Consider the following 14,441-nt stretch of genomic DNA (forward strand, 5'->3'; position numbering starts at 1 on the left):
TCCCGAGGGAATTGTGTTTTTTTTTTTACCTATCATCGCACAAGACGAATAAGGCACACAATCGCTCGCCAAAATGGAAAAAGCTGTACGATAATAATATAGGTAGATTGATGGATGTTGGAAATTGTTAAAAAAGCATTAATTTTTCTTTTCGTATTTTTAATACACAATAATTTAATACAAGAAAATGACATGTATAATAATTGAAAAAAAATGTTACCAACTAATTTGTTCACACATCTCAGATATCAAAAATAAATGCAATCAATGTAATCTTCAGAAAAATAAACATTTGAAAAACACAACGATTACATCAGTTGAAGATACTTGAGACAGTACAAATACATTATTGTGCTTTCTTGGACTTGCCCAGCTTTTCATATTTACTCTTTGATGAGTACCACAGGCCGAATGGAATGGCTAGGGAAGGCAGTGACATTAAGGCGAATGCAGCCCAATCCAGAATGTGAGAAGAAAATTTCCTGTCATAATCCCTCAATGCAACTATTGCGCCTTCCCCGGGCTCACTGCTGACAGCATACTGGAGCTAAAACAATCATGAAAACATTGTGATATTAAAAATATACAATAAAAACCGTAAATATTATTCATGAAGGTAGTTTTCAAATGATATCGATCAAGCCCTACGCTATTAACTTGTCTCTATTGGTGATGTAATTTGATAATTTTATTATGGTTTTATTTACTAAACCAGCGATGGCAAACCTGAGTGACAATTTCAAATAAACAGCTGTTTGTCTCATTAAAATCAGATTATCATTTACTTTACTAGCCACAACATAGGGCCGTAGCCATAAATTGACAAACGATAAATGAAATAAGGAGTAAGATTGTGTTAACGTGCGTGTTTGAACATGTACCTAACCGTTTTTTTTTTTTTTAAAACGGTGTGTGAATGTTGAAACACGCGCGTAAACATGATCTTACTCCTACTTCATTTATCGTTTGTCAATTTATGGCTATGGCCGTATGTTGTAGCTTAACCACTGGGAAATGCCAATAGAAATGGAGTATTACAAAAAAATACTACCTTATTCTTAGGTCAATAATTATTATAAAGCAAACATTATTCGTAGAATGTTTATCACATTTGAATGGTCGAAGACATAGCTTATAATCAGTATCTTTAAAATTATCTTTAAATGTGTAAATCTTGCCCATTTTTTGAATAATAAAATGCCTAATTCTTGTCAAATTTGGGATCACAGAGATTATCAATAGAATTTTTTATTGTAAATATTTCACTATAATAATGTCGGCATAAATTTTACTAATGGTTTTTAAATGCTTTTAAAAATTAATAAATATAAAAAATCTTAATACCACTTCACATGGACGTACTGAAATATGACCAGCGCTCGAAATGGATAAGTTTACGAACCGGAGCGCTCGACAAATTTTCTGAAGATATTTACGTAGTCATCAAATCGTATGTGTATTTTATAAAAATGAGTGTGTCAGATTTTCTATTCTATGGCCTATCTAGCTCAGACGGTCAACATAGTTTTTCCACGAGACGGAGCGATAGTTTTACAAATTTCACGAGCCGGAACGGCGCTCCGGTGCGTTCCGTTCCATTTCGAGCCCTGAATATGACTATTCTAAAACATTAGAGCGAGAGGTTTAAAAGAATACTATTTTATGTAATAAAAATACTTTATGCAGTCATCAAATGTTTTAAATAAATCTAAAGGATAATAAGGCTTCAAAATTATGTTAATAGATTATCTACAACGTTTAAGGAATGTCCATGATCATGCTTTGAAAATAGCATAAAAGCTCCATTTTGACGTACGCTGAGCATGTCCCCCTTAAGTAGAAACGATGGTTCTGTTTGTTGTATTAAAATGTGGTAGCCGTACTGATAAGCAAGAAGATGGTATTACGTTTCATAGGTAATTTGATATTATATTTGTGATTATTTATTTGTATATTATTATATATTTTAATATCAAGTGACTATATGTCTTTAAAATAACTTAAATTATGGATATTTTTACGTTATAGTTGCATTTTGACCGCTTAAAAATACTATATAACGTAAAAAAATAGAAAATTATATTTTAATTCTGAGCGTCTAGTGCGAGCACTAGCGAAATGGTCTATGGTCTAGAACATTTGTATACGAACGCATTCACTCGCCCACAAACCAAACGCACGGCACGCAGCTTCATTTAGGAATGCAATGGGTGGCGTCTAGATGTATCTATAGTCTAAGGTGCAAACAGTTATTATTGCGATAGTGTAATTTACACACTAATGGTGCCAGTAAATCTATGCATGTGTACGGGCACTATTATTTACTCCCATGTTCAGGACTGGTCTTAGCGCGATTGAACCTTGCACTTGAGGCTTTGCAAAAAACCAAAAAATAATGAAACTAGAGAAGTAAAGGTGATTTTATAAATTCAATCAAATTTATTAATTCATAGAACAACGTTTAAAATTTGAGGCCCTTGTGATGTAGAATAATATAAATTTTGGGAAAATTCAACCCGATTGCAGTAATTGTTATACAGTACACTCTCAGTAATCCGCCGCTCAATTATCCGACAACTACTACAATCCGCCGTTATTTTTACTAGTTGAAAACACAAAATCAATCTGTATAATTTGCCGGTATTCGATTGTCAAATTCAGTAATCCGCCGCTCGATTATCCGACAACTACTATAATCCATCGTTATTTTCACTAGTTGAAAGCACAAAATCAAGCTCTAAAATTCGCCGGTATTCGATTGTCAAATTCAGTAGTCCGCTGCGTACAAGTATACAATGCAGATGAGACGGGTTTATTTCGGAAACTTCTTCGTAAAATGTACCAGGGAGAAAAGTTCCCAAGGACCCCATCACAATTATGCCATGCTCCAATGAAAACAAAACAAAACATTGGTCATAGGGAAAGCCAGGTATCCTAAGCCATTCAAGAATATATATACTTAATATTATTTATATTATATGTAGTGATTTACTGTTTAATATTTAGTTCAATACATATTTATAAACTTAGTAAATTCTTGATTTTGATTATAAATAAAACTGTTATTTGCTAGTACAAATTTCTCAAAAAAAACTATTTTTACGATAAAGCTGTTTTAATTTTTACCATATTTTGTATGTATGCACAATAATCCGCCGCTTTCACTAATTGGACACTTGTCTGGTTTTTGGGGTGGCGGATTACTGAGAGAGTACTGTACTACAAAAGTTTTTTTAATAAATATTCTCTCTGCTAAGCAGTGTTATTTTGGTCCGTTCCTAGGGGTCTCCCCATAAGCGCTTAAAATTTGGAATATATAGTAAGTAATTCACAGGTCCGCCTGAATACGGATAATTTCTTAAAAAAATAAAATGGAAGAATATTCTGCCACAGAAACCAATACAACGATTACGAGTAATTCAATTGTGATAACAAAATAACTGCGATAGTCTGGAATCCATAAGTTTTTGTTGACAGCCTGAATCATAAAGGGATCAATGTAAATGTTGGTAATGGCTTTTCGCATTAATTAGAAAATACGTTACAAAATGTAGTAGGTACTTAATTTTGTCAAAGTCAAATCAAAAAAACAGTCAAATAATTGTATTATAAGACAAACCTCTGGAGCTTCCTCTGAAACCTTGTAGCTAACCTCTGCAGCGGTAAAGTTAAAGTATCCATACTTTGTTGGTCTCACTGTTATAACATGAGATACATTGGTTTGCGGTGGAATACGGTCGATGGCTGCTGACAACTGCCCGCCGACTAACTTGAATGCTTCTGGATGAAATCCATTGTCTACTAATTGTACGTTCACTGCTGCCGAGTTTCCAATATTATATATAGTATATTTAACAATTATGTCCATATCTTCCACTAAGTATTTATTCAATATCTGTTTAGAAACAAGTAATCGGGCCCCGGCAACCTCTTCATCACAGAATGTTGTGCTCACAAGAGCACCAAATATCGCGAGGACACCAATGAAGTTCATTTTTGTACTGAAATATAATAAACACAATTAATTAGTAATTTTCAAATCTTCATAGATCATAATAAAAGGTTTACGTTACGATATGGTTTTAATTCATGAATTACTTACATATTGAAAGCACTCGCAGTCAGCGGAGCAAAGTAATGTGAAGTTTCAAATGTTTCAAATGAACTGAAATGTTCCACTTTACAAAATTGGTACTTGCGTGGCTGACGGATTGATACGTATTCAATTTCGATGCTGCCACAATATCAAAACTTACAATAATTTAAGTATTACTTTAATTATAGAGGTATACTTTAACTTTTGCAGCCAGCGTGGTTGAACAGTCATTGTAATTACATATTTTATTATTGAAATCCTGAACTTGAATAATTATCCTTATACAATAAATATGTTTGAAAGATAATGAAAGGAGTTTTACCTACCAATAAAACTCTTATTATTCATGTTGACTTTGAAGTCCTTGAGATATAGGGTTTGCTCTTTCTTCTTCGCGTGAGGTTATATTCTACTAATTTATTTTCCTTTTTCTTGTCGTTGGTCATTCCTCCGTTTTTATTTACTGGTCATACCCGCGCGTCAATTTTTTATGTATGGAGTTTGGGATCCTTTTGTCTTCATTATAATATGACTCAAGGAACCAGGTAGAAGTTACCTGGACTTCAAAGTCAACATGAATAATAAGAGTTTTATTGGTAGGTAAAACTCCTTTCATTATTCGAATTTGACTTTGAAGTCCTTGAAATATCTGTTTGTTATCACCTGGTGTTGGGTATGCCAAATTCCTGTATGTGACAATGATTCATTGACGAGGTATAGACCATCGTGACTTTCCATATATATGGTTGAATAGGGAAGTTAATGGGTTCTTTTCCCCTTCTGATGGTGGTGTATCCATCGTTCTCTGGTAGTTGTCGTGAAATGTCGACTCACTACGCCAGTTACCTCTCTTTTTAAGATATCATCTATTGGGTATATTTACAGTTTAAGGAAGCCACCACTGAGCGGACACTGCATGGTGGTTCTTGTACCCCTGCTTCCAACAGTACTGACCTTATCCAATTCCCTATAACTGCCCTGGTGGCTGGTTTTGGTGATCCTCTTGAAGATATAAATAATTCCGAAATATCCCCACCTTCCCCTCTCCTTGGGTTCGACATGCAGACGAGTTTCCGTAACCAGAATACTGGGTCGGTGTTTTGACACGTGGAAGCGCTTAGCTTCCATTCCGATTGACGATGCTTGGCGGTGTCTGTATTTGAGCCAAACATTGGCCATACAAATGTGGTCACTTTTTTCCACTAATCCATTGTCTACTATTACTGAGTAGTGTGAGGTCATGAACCCTTCGTCCCGAAGCGAGAAGCAGCCGAGTAGGTAGCTGTCCTGCGAGAGGTTTCGAATAGGTTGTACTCCACCGGTGTTGTTTTCCTAAGATGATCTACCACTCGTCCAGGATCCCAAACCGGTGGTTTGACGGGTTTCGTTTTATGTACCAAAATTGCCTGTAACATATTGTGTTGTACTACCATGTTGATGCTGATATCTACAATGATAATCGTTTTGCAAAAAGTGGCTATGACTGACTTATGCACCAGGATGGTGTTGTACGATAAACCCTCCATGTTGTGCATGTAGCCTAGGTATCTGGCCAATTCCATTGGTTGAGGGCTATTATGATCCATTAGGTTCATGTTACCCATGTCATTGTCTTCCATTTGTTCCAAGCTGGTTTGTAAGTTTTTAGAGTCGAAGGCCGCCATCTGGAAGTAAGGAGTGCCCTTTCTTCCACCATTCAATTTGATGTTATTTCCACCCCACCCGAAATTATCCATAGTTAAAGGGACAGGTCCTGGGTCCTTGGAGGTTGACGGTTGGTCTCCATACCTACTAGTGTCGTATGTAGGTGAGGCCTTGTATAAGGAGGTACTATACTATCGCCCTTTTTCGTAAGTCCACTCCCCAAAAGCTTTTCCAGCTCGGTGCCACTAATAAGTACTTCCCTTTTTACGCCATCCATTCATTTTATCCACGCCAATCTGAAGTCCTACACTCGGCTGAAGGCGTCGTGAAACAGCGCGCCACTGTCTGTAACGTCTCATGACACATACGTTGCAATAACATGTGCTGTTTCGCTTGCGAATCTATCCACCTCGGGAACACCCCATCTTTGAAACAGGGGGGTGGTTGCGGTGTTGATGAGGTGCCATTCGGGAATGAGTTGTCTGCGGGAGAGATGATCTGCCACGCAGTTGTAATTTCTGCGGAAGTATTGTGCAGTAAACGTGATGTTGGCTCGACTGGTAAATACTAGTATCTGTCGGCATAGGTTTAGGAGGGTGACAGATTTTGTGCCGCCCTCGTTGTTGATGTATCGCTAGCCTACTATTGGTTTGTGACACAGACCAATTCAAATAACTTCAATAATTAGCGGGAAACGAGCATTACATGTACACATGCTTACTACTCCGATTGCGTTTGGTTTAGAATCAAACTTTCTGTTGGGATGTTATTATATTCAGCTATATATCTTATTAATAGTGATTTTACATGGCACTTATACACCGTAATGCTTTATTTCACGTTTTTGGTATGTTCCATATCCACAAAATGCACAATGTTTTTCGTTTTTGTAGATATGGAACAAATTATGGATATGGAACAAACCAAGATAATATTTTTTCCTATTTTTGTATTACAACGTGCGTAATATTTCATTGTTACTGTGTTTTCATCAATAATAATAAAGACATTATAGGTCATTATATTTATTATTTAATGCGATAAGAAAAATTGTTACAATAAAACATTAAAATAATCTTGGTAGGTAAGTAATTATTGAAAAAGGACATAATAGAAATTTCTAATAATAATACAATATCATCGAAAAAAATAAGAAATATAAAGGGAAATAAGGCAATTGAACGAATTATACAAAGGTTTTTAGAAAAAAAAATTCTCATTAATTATTACTTACAGTGCAAATAATGCTTTGAAAAAATCCTTATCATTTTGTGACTTAATGTTAACGATTTTCTTGTTTCCTGTTGAAACATACTTTTTTAAAATAGGAATTTGAGGTAAAATATTGCAATTACTATTTTGTATACGAAGTGGAACCCATTTTTTTCTAGAGCTACTGGAAGGGGTAATTATATTACGACGAATCAAATTAATTTCAATGAAGTGATCATTGAAATCCTATCGCCATTTCACATTGGACAGAAGAGATCGTTTTTCGTATTGTAAATGCTTTAATTTTGTGATTTGAATATTGGTAAAATCATAAGAGGCTGCAATGACTTGGTAGTCGAAAAAATCAGCCTCCAACATCAGCTGTAAAACTTAAAAAAACATTTTTTTCCTATGAAATTTTCAATATATCTAAGTACCTACCGAATCAATGAAAATGGAGAATAAACCTCCCAATTTCTTAGGAAACGTTCAATTACGCTATGAGCAGTATCTAACTTTTGTAATGTTCCATGCCCAGGTTCAGTAAACTTTTGTTCAATTACGTTTTTACGGAATTTTTATTTTGAGGTACCTACCTACACATTTATCCGATCACAAAATTATATACTTAATTTATGGTTGGAATGTCACGAATGATCTGTGTCAGTATTTTGATCAATGCACTTCCCAAAACATTTCCAGGTCTGCCATTTAGGAATTCGTGCCAAATACAATAATTGTATACAGTTTTATTTATATTGCAATAAGCTGTAAAATTAAAGATATTCAAAAAAAATTTGATACGTTTGCCTTTGGAAGAGAAAAAAACATTTTATAAATCAAATGTTATCAGAAATTCTAAGGGAGATAGAGATAAATCCATTATTTACTTACTTTAAAACTTATATTTATAATAATACAATACGAATCACAAACAAATTAAAGCCAGTCAAACGTTATGCATGACGTAACTAAATGTAACTATGACTAAATAAACTGACTATTTTGCGTATTGTTTTGTTCTTTGTCCACATTCTTCCAGATAAAATGCGCAATGCCATTGGTCGAAAAGGATATGGAACAAACCAATAGAACTTATAATATAGCGTAGCGAATTATTAGTATTGGTTTGTTCTATATCCGGATATGGAACAAACCAATCCAATCTTTTGTATTATTTTTATGGATTTGGAACAAAAATATACTTACAACTAGTTTATTTCAATATTTTTTGGTCTTTTTTCACTGGATATGTAACATAACAATACTCAATGATCGTTTTATGTAAAAAAGTTTTTTTCGATAAAAGTGGTCTGTGTCACAAACCAATACTAAACTAGCGGTATGCCACCACTGTTTTGTTGTCTGTCTGCAGAAGCAGCTTTGATGTGTGTCAACTCTGAGGAGCCTATCACCTGGAGCCACCACATGATGTCCTGTTAGGCCTGTGGTGGGATTATCGTCTATTGGCGAGAATGGGACCTCGGCCATATTGATGACTGGAGCGTTGTAGCCGTCGGCAATGCAACCTTCCTCGTGGAGGTAGGATGTGAAGTTGAGTCGCCCCAGAAGGGATTGGATATGTGCCTGTCTGAGGGACCAACTGCCTTTTTGTACCTGCATTAGCAGATGGTGACGGAGTGCTACACACTTCTCCGGCGACAGAAACCTCCGCTTGTTGCGTGTGTCCCACGTGATGTCCAGGAACCCTCATTGTTGGTTTGGGATCAGACAGGATCTTTTTATATTTATTAACCACCCTAAGGACTGTAGAAAATCCTGTATTCCACCTGAACCGAGACTATTTCTCGGATTGGTTGGCTACTAAGAAGTCGTCTAGGTAAGTGAATATTCTCAGCCATACTTTCGTAGGCGTTCGGCGACCCAATTGGTCAGGAATGAAAACATAATCGGAGCGGCTGACAGCACGAACGGGAGACACGTGAATTGTAGGAGCTTTCCTCGGTAGGCTAGTCGAACGAATCGACGATGTTGAGAAGCCATTGTTACCTGGAGGTACGCCTGGCTTAGATCTATTATTACTAGCCAGTCTTCTGTTTGTAAGACGGCTGGATACTCGTAATGGTTCTTTAAGTCCTCGATCTCGAGAGTGACCTCTGCTGATTGTTGCGTTTGAAATTCTTTCCGTAAAAGTAAAGAAAGACTTACCAATGGTGGTATCCGCACAAAAGGTATGCGGGCTACGGCTATTATTTTTACCAATGTTGGGGGGGGGAGTACACTACGCTATTCAGACTCCCCGAAAGTCTCTTAGGCGGCCCCCAATGTTGTTGGTCATCCAGATGCGGTCACCTTCGTTTAGAGTTCGTATCCCTGATGGAGCCCGTACCTCCGATGGAGAACTCCCTTCCCACAGGACGTCGCCCCCTGGGAGTACCCCGGCCATAATGTGAGTTCGAGGGCCTTCCGGGACTCTCAGCTCGTAGGAATCCTTGATAGTACCTCCCGAGTGAAGGTATCCTTCCGGTAAGTTCTGAGTCATGTTCTCCCAAATTTTATTATGCGTTGTCCCCAAAACCCTCTTCGATTTTTTTTTGGTACAGGCTCATCGCTGTTATTATGTTTTGAGGATTGATTGCCCAATCCACTAACCCTTGCATACCCTTTCAGAAGCTGTCCCGTTGGGAAAACATCGCATTCTGGAGGGCCGCGATGGTCCTCTCCGTCAGATGGTTAGCTGATAACGAGTGGTCGCACCGACGCAACTTGTCATTTAGACCTAACTCTACGACCGTAGGGGCCGCCAAGAATTGTTTTTTGGGCGTTGTACCACTCCTTGCCGGTCCCCCTGCTGAAATAAGGTACGTAACGAGGATACCTCAAACATCAGCATCTTAATCGACGCTCGTGCGTTGAACTTTTCCTCCTGTAGCAGTTCTGCTTCGCCGTCTGGTGTTCATTGCTTTTAGAATATCCTCCTCACGGTCATTCAGATGTTGCGCCATAATCACTGATCACTTAACGTTCACTTAACTATCACTTAACGTTTGTCCAAGATATTTTTTTTATAGTTAGAATGAACTGTCAGACGTAACATGTTAACAATAATAAAGTCAAATCCTTAATGAAGACAAAAGGATCCCAAACTCCATACATACAAAATTGACGCGCGGGTATGACCAGTAAATAAAAACGGAGGATTGACCAACGACAAGAAAAAGGAAAATAAATTAGTAGAATATAACCTCACGCGAAGAGGAAAGAGCAAACCCTATCTCAAGGACTTCAAAGTCAAATTCGAATAATAATTGATTTCGGGTTCAGGAAAATAATTTTACTATACTTGCAGCCAGTGTTGCCAACCGTACTATAATTATAGTATTTGTACTATAATAATTGTGGTCCGCGTACTATGTACGATCAGTGGCGGCCGGTGGTCTTCAGAATAGCATTTTCTGGTAGTGCGCAATGGTTTACCTTCTATAAAAAGGAGATCTTCTTCTTTCACCCTGTCACGACCCAGCATTGGGGCATATGGCAAGCACAAGTTCGCGCCACTTCCCTCGGTCCATCGCCAACTCTTGCGCCTCCCGCCATGTCAGACCTGCAGCACGTAGGTCGCTTTTGTGTCACCGCTGCAGGATGAGGGAGGGCCGGCCATGGCGACGGAACCCTTGAGGCCGTGCCATAAGGGTACGAAGCGTCACACTCTTTGGCGGCATCCGTAATACGTGTCCTAGCCACGTAAGGTCGTAAAGCGTATTTTCATGATTACCTCAATCACCGAAGGCTGCCGTGTTCTCTTATCGACTTCTCATAAGGTAAATTAAATATGTCTTTATTTATTTATACTATTTCTCAAAAAACTTTTTGAACAGAATGATTTAATATCAATAAAGAAATATAAATGTCACAGTTTATGGCTTTACGCTCCGAGCGAATAATGCGTCAGCCAAAGAAATAACCGCTGATGTGTTTTTTTTAAATTATTTTGAATGTATGAGTGGCTTAGAAATAAACGCGGGAGTTTGTATTTTCGTAACATGTTGGCGATTCATTAAATATGTTAACTGTAAAATTGTTAAAAATTAACTCGCCAACATTGTTATAAAACAGAAACTGGCGTTTTTGTTTCTAGAGTCCTTCTAAGAGTTTCGTGCGCCGATCTAAAAGTCTGTAAAAAATCTATACAAAAAGCCATTACAGGAACATTCAGCCACCGTTTAAGTAGTATACAATGACCTCATTGTAATCCTGTGCAAACTGAAAATCTGTTTGGATCGCAATCGCTTTGCGCTCATGAACGGAGTATTGTTCATAATACTGCTACATGTTCTACTTCGCGAAGTGAGAGATACATGTACGAATAACAATGAAAAGTTGAGCGATGTCTTCAAAAATACAGGCAGTGCGTACTATAATTATGCAAAATACTATAATTTTGCATATCGGAAAAAAAATGTAAAAAGTACTAAAATTTCGATATTTCCGTTCGATAAATTGGTGTAAAGTACTATAATTTCGCAATATAAGAAGATTTGGAGAACTTGGAAAAAAATTGCGCGAATAACATGAAAAAATCCCTTGACTTTGGTTTAAAATGACATTTCTTGAATTCTTCGGAAAGCATTTTTGGTCGGAAGAGGACATAAAATACCAACAAAAATACAAAAAATCTATACCTACATTTTCAACAGATGACAACACGTACTATATTTTTTCCCCAAATACTATAATTTTGGAGGCTCTGTACTATAATTTCACTTTGAAAAGATGGCAGCAGTGTTGCCAACCGTACTATAATTATAGTATTTGTACTATAATTTTGGTCCGCGTACTATGTACGATATAAAATAGGTATAGTACGCCCGAAAATCGTACTATAATTTTAAATAAAAGTACTATAATTCTGCATTTTAAAATATGGCAACACTGGCTTGCAGCAGTATTGAAAATTGCTAGTCTTAAAATTTTTGCTTGGTGAAATTCCAGAATTTTTCTCCAATTTACAAAAGATAGGTTTTATCACGTTAATTCTGTATTTATGGCAGGCGCACACAAATAAAATCCATAATAATTTACTATTGATTTTGAAGGCATAGGGGTTCACAGAATCTAGCTGATGCAAATCACTGACTTCCAAATTTACACCGCCAACTACTTTTATAGTTTGTCGTCACTTCAACCGTGGACTCCCGCACTTTTCTGGGTTCATTCCCCATGCCCAGATACTTCGCATTTTCAGTCTACCGATAAACACTTGTATAATGAAAGGTGTTCACCTACTGAGATATCCCGAGTTCTGGGCTAGCTCAGAACTATGTCGAACTCAGGATTCACAAAAATTAATTAAATAAAAGTCCTTGTTTTTTTTGGTAAGCACGTGGCTTTGTATTTTTTTATGCTTATTTTTTTTTTTTTTTTTTACAAGAAAGAAACTTATGTTAAACAGTGACATAGATATTTATTATTATCGTTTCTATAGTTCCACATATATCATAATATCACTTATATTCTAGTTATTAATGGCCGACATTAGTTTTATTTTTGGCGCGCGAGTTCGCAAACCCAATTTGCGTCCGCCCGCCACTCGTATTTTTTTCCGACTGACTTTAAATAAAAGAAAAAAATCTCACTTGACAAGTTAGTGAGTGGTACAGTCGATACAAAAGAAAATACATGCTAGCTCTCTTTCACTCTTACATCTTTTACGCCCATCTCTTTCAAACTCATAAAACAAAACCTTACATATAATTACAAACTATTCCTTTTTATCCAGATAGCCAAGTGATACGTCATAAGCCTCTCATATTCTGTTAATTGACTATGTGACCAAGCTGCACGCTTAGGCCCACAAAACTTTATTCCGGCTCCCCATTGAAGACGGGAAGTCCAGGAGTATGTCACTACAAGCTGTCACATCCACGAGTGATTATCGAATGTGCGTGGATTAATCGTCATTGGTAATTAATTGTTCAGATCATTAGTATCTGTTTGTGTCATCCGCCACACTATCTTGTCTTTTAGATATCCCGCATCAGTATATCAAAACAAATATTGAATGCCCCAGATAGCCGCGCAAATTGTGCCATGGGTATTCCAGTGGCCTCAGGCCTTGCGTGTCGGTGAATGCCGAAAGGAGTGGGACCAACCTAATGAGGAACTCTGGAGGTCCTAACAAAGACTAAGTATTTACTATTATTTCTCTTACTCTCCCTTGTGTGCGTGCGCCTGATTTTAGGTAAATAGGTACTTACCTATGAAAGTAAACTTAATATCTTTTTAACAGTCGATGCATCGGTGAAAATTCTTCGACCCAGTAAGCTGCTGTTTAATTTATTTTTTGTTATTTTAGGCAAAGCTAGTAAAAGAAACGTAGCACTTCTAAAAATATTGTTAAATTTTTCATCCTTGGACTTCCACATAGGGGAGGTTATTTTACCAATTTTTTAGTGGTTGTTACCATATATGCTCACTTTGTTGTCCTTGCTCTGGATCACACCAAAACCATCTCATTGAAAATACTGTGTGAGACAAGGCCTGAACAAAAATGAACTGTAAGAGATAATGAGAAAGTATTCGGCACCCTTATAATCTCCGCGACGTGCGCTCTGAGTAAGATAAAAGGTTAACAGATGTGCAGAAGATTTTGTTGTCCACGTAGAGCAGCAAAATCTTAGATTTTAATTTTAGAGGTTGGTATTTTTGATATTGCAAGACGCAGTATAATTATTAATTGGAAACGTATTCTGAAACACATCATTAAAATACAGAATTATCAAACTTAAGATGACTAATTATTTAATATAAAACACATTGACTGCTGACTAGGTAATTACTTTTTAATTACCACATTTAAATAACATGCTATTTATATCGAATCGCTGGGCGCGTCTTATGTATTAAGATGGTCAATTGATTTCCCGAAATTTTTTTTTTTTAACTTTTAACACTTCATCAGTTTTTCTTACCAATTAAATTTTACTAGCATATAAACAATTTCGTTTCAGTTCAAAGACAAGTGGTTTTTTTTTCTTCAAAGAATTCAACAGTTTCCATTTCAGCGGCTTTCTTTTTAAGTTTCAAATTTCTTACCTTATATTTGAATGTATGTTCACATTACGATAGTTTTCAAGTTTTGGTTAGTGTTGTCACCCCCCTTCTTTAAATTTTAGAGATTAAGATTTGAAGAATTAGAAATGTTAGAGAGAAGTTTGACACTATTTTCCCGCACTCATGCTGTTTTATTATTTCTATTTTTATCTCTAAGTATATTGTCTTTCTCTTATGTTTATCACTCTTACTAGCCATTTTGGAAGTAAAAAATTCACAAATCAATTATGTAAAAACAAAGTAAAACTCCAAATCTATGTCAGTGGTCATAAGTCGAGAACTCACTGTATTTATTTTTTCCCAACAGCATTTTCTCAAATTCTTATTGATTTCCTGAGAAATGAAAATTCTAGATATTGATAAATAGCCAAGTTATTATAATATTATCTATGGAGACAAAATTTGCAAACAAAAA

The 14,441-nt window shown here is 36.4% G+C and overlaps 1 protein-coding gene across 1 annotated transcript; it reads right to left on the reverse strand.

Annotated features, from left to right (window-relative positions):
* Positions 1-142: 142 nt before the first annotated feature.
* Positions 143-4,201, reverse strand: SsRbeta (signal sequence receptor beta). Its single transcript, XM_085946359.1, has 3 exons — positions 4,103-4,201; positions 3,620-4,001; positions 143-547 (listed from the first exon to the last, which is right to left on the reverse strand). Exons 2-3 carry the CDS (start codon positions 3,992-3,994, stop codon positions 347-349), a joined length of 576 nt encoding a protein of 191 aa, XP_085802485.1. The 5' UTR covers positions 3,995-4,001; positions 4,103-4,201; the 3' UTR covers positions 143-346.
* Positions 4,202-14,441: the final 10,240 nt, after the last annotated feature.

Source organism: Rhyacophila brunnea, unplaced genomic scaffold (genome assembly GCF_057557595.1).
Source record: "Rhyacophila brunnea isolate RB1 unplaced genomic scaffold, BYU_Rbru_1.0 scaffold_2, whole genome shotgun sequence".
Taxonomy (NCBI): Eukaryota; Metazoa; Arthropoda; class Insecta; order Trichoptera; family Rhyacophilidae; genus Rhyacophila; species Rhyacophila brunnea.

Coding starts and splice junctions, on each gene's coding strand:
- SsRbeta (XM_085946359.1), bottom strand. CDS start 3,994: ATGAACTTCATTGGTGTCCTCGCGATATTTGGTGCTCTTGTGAGCACA. Junction 548..3,619: donor TTTCAGAGGAAGCTCCAGAG/GTTTGTCTTATA, acceptor TGATTGTTTTAG/CTCCAGTATGCTGTCAGCAG.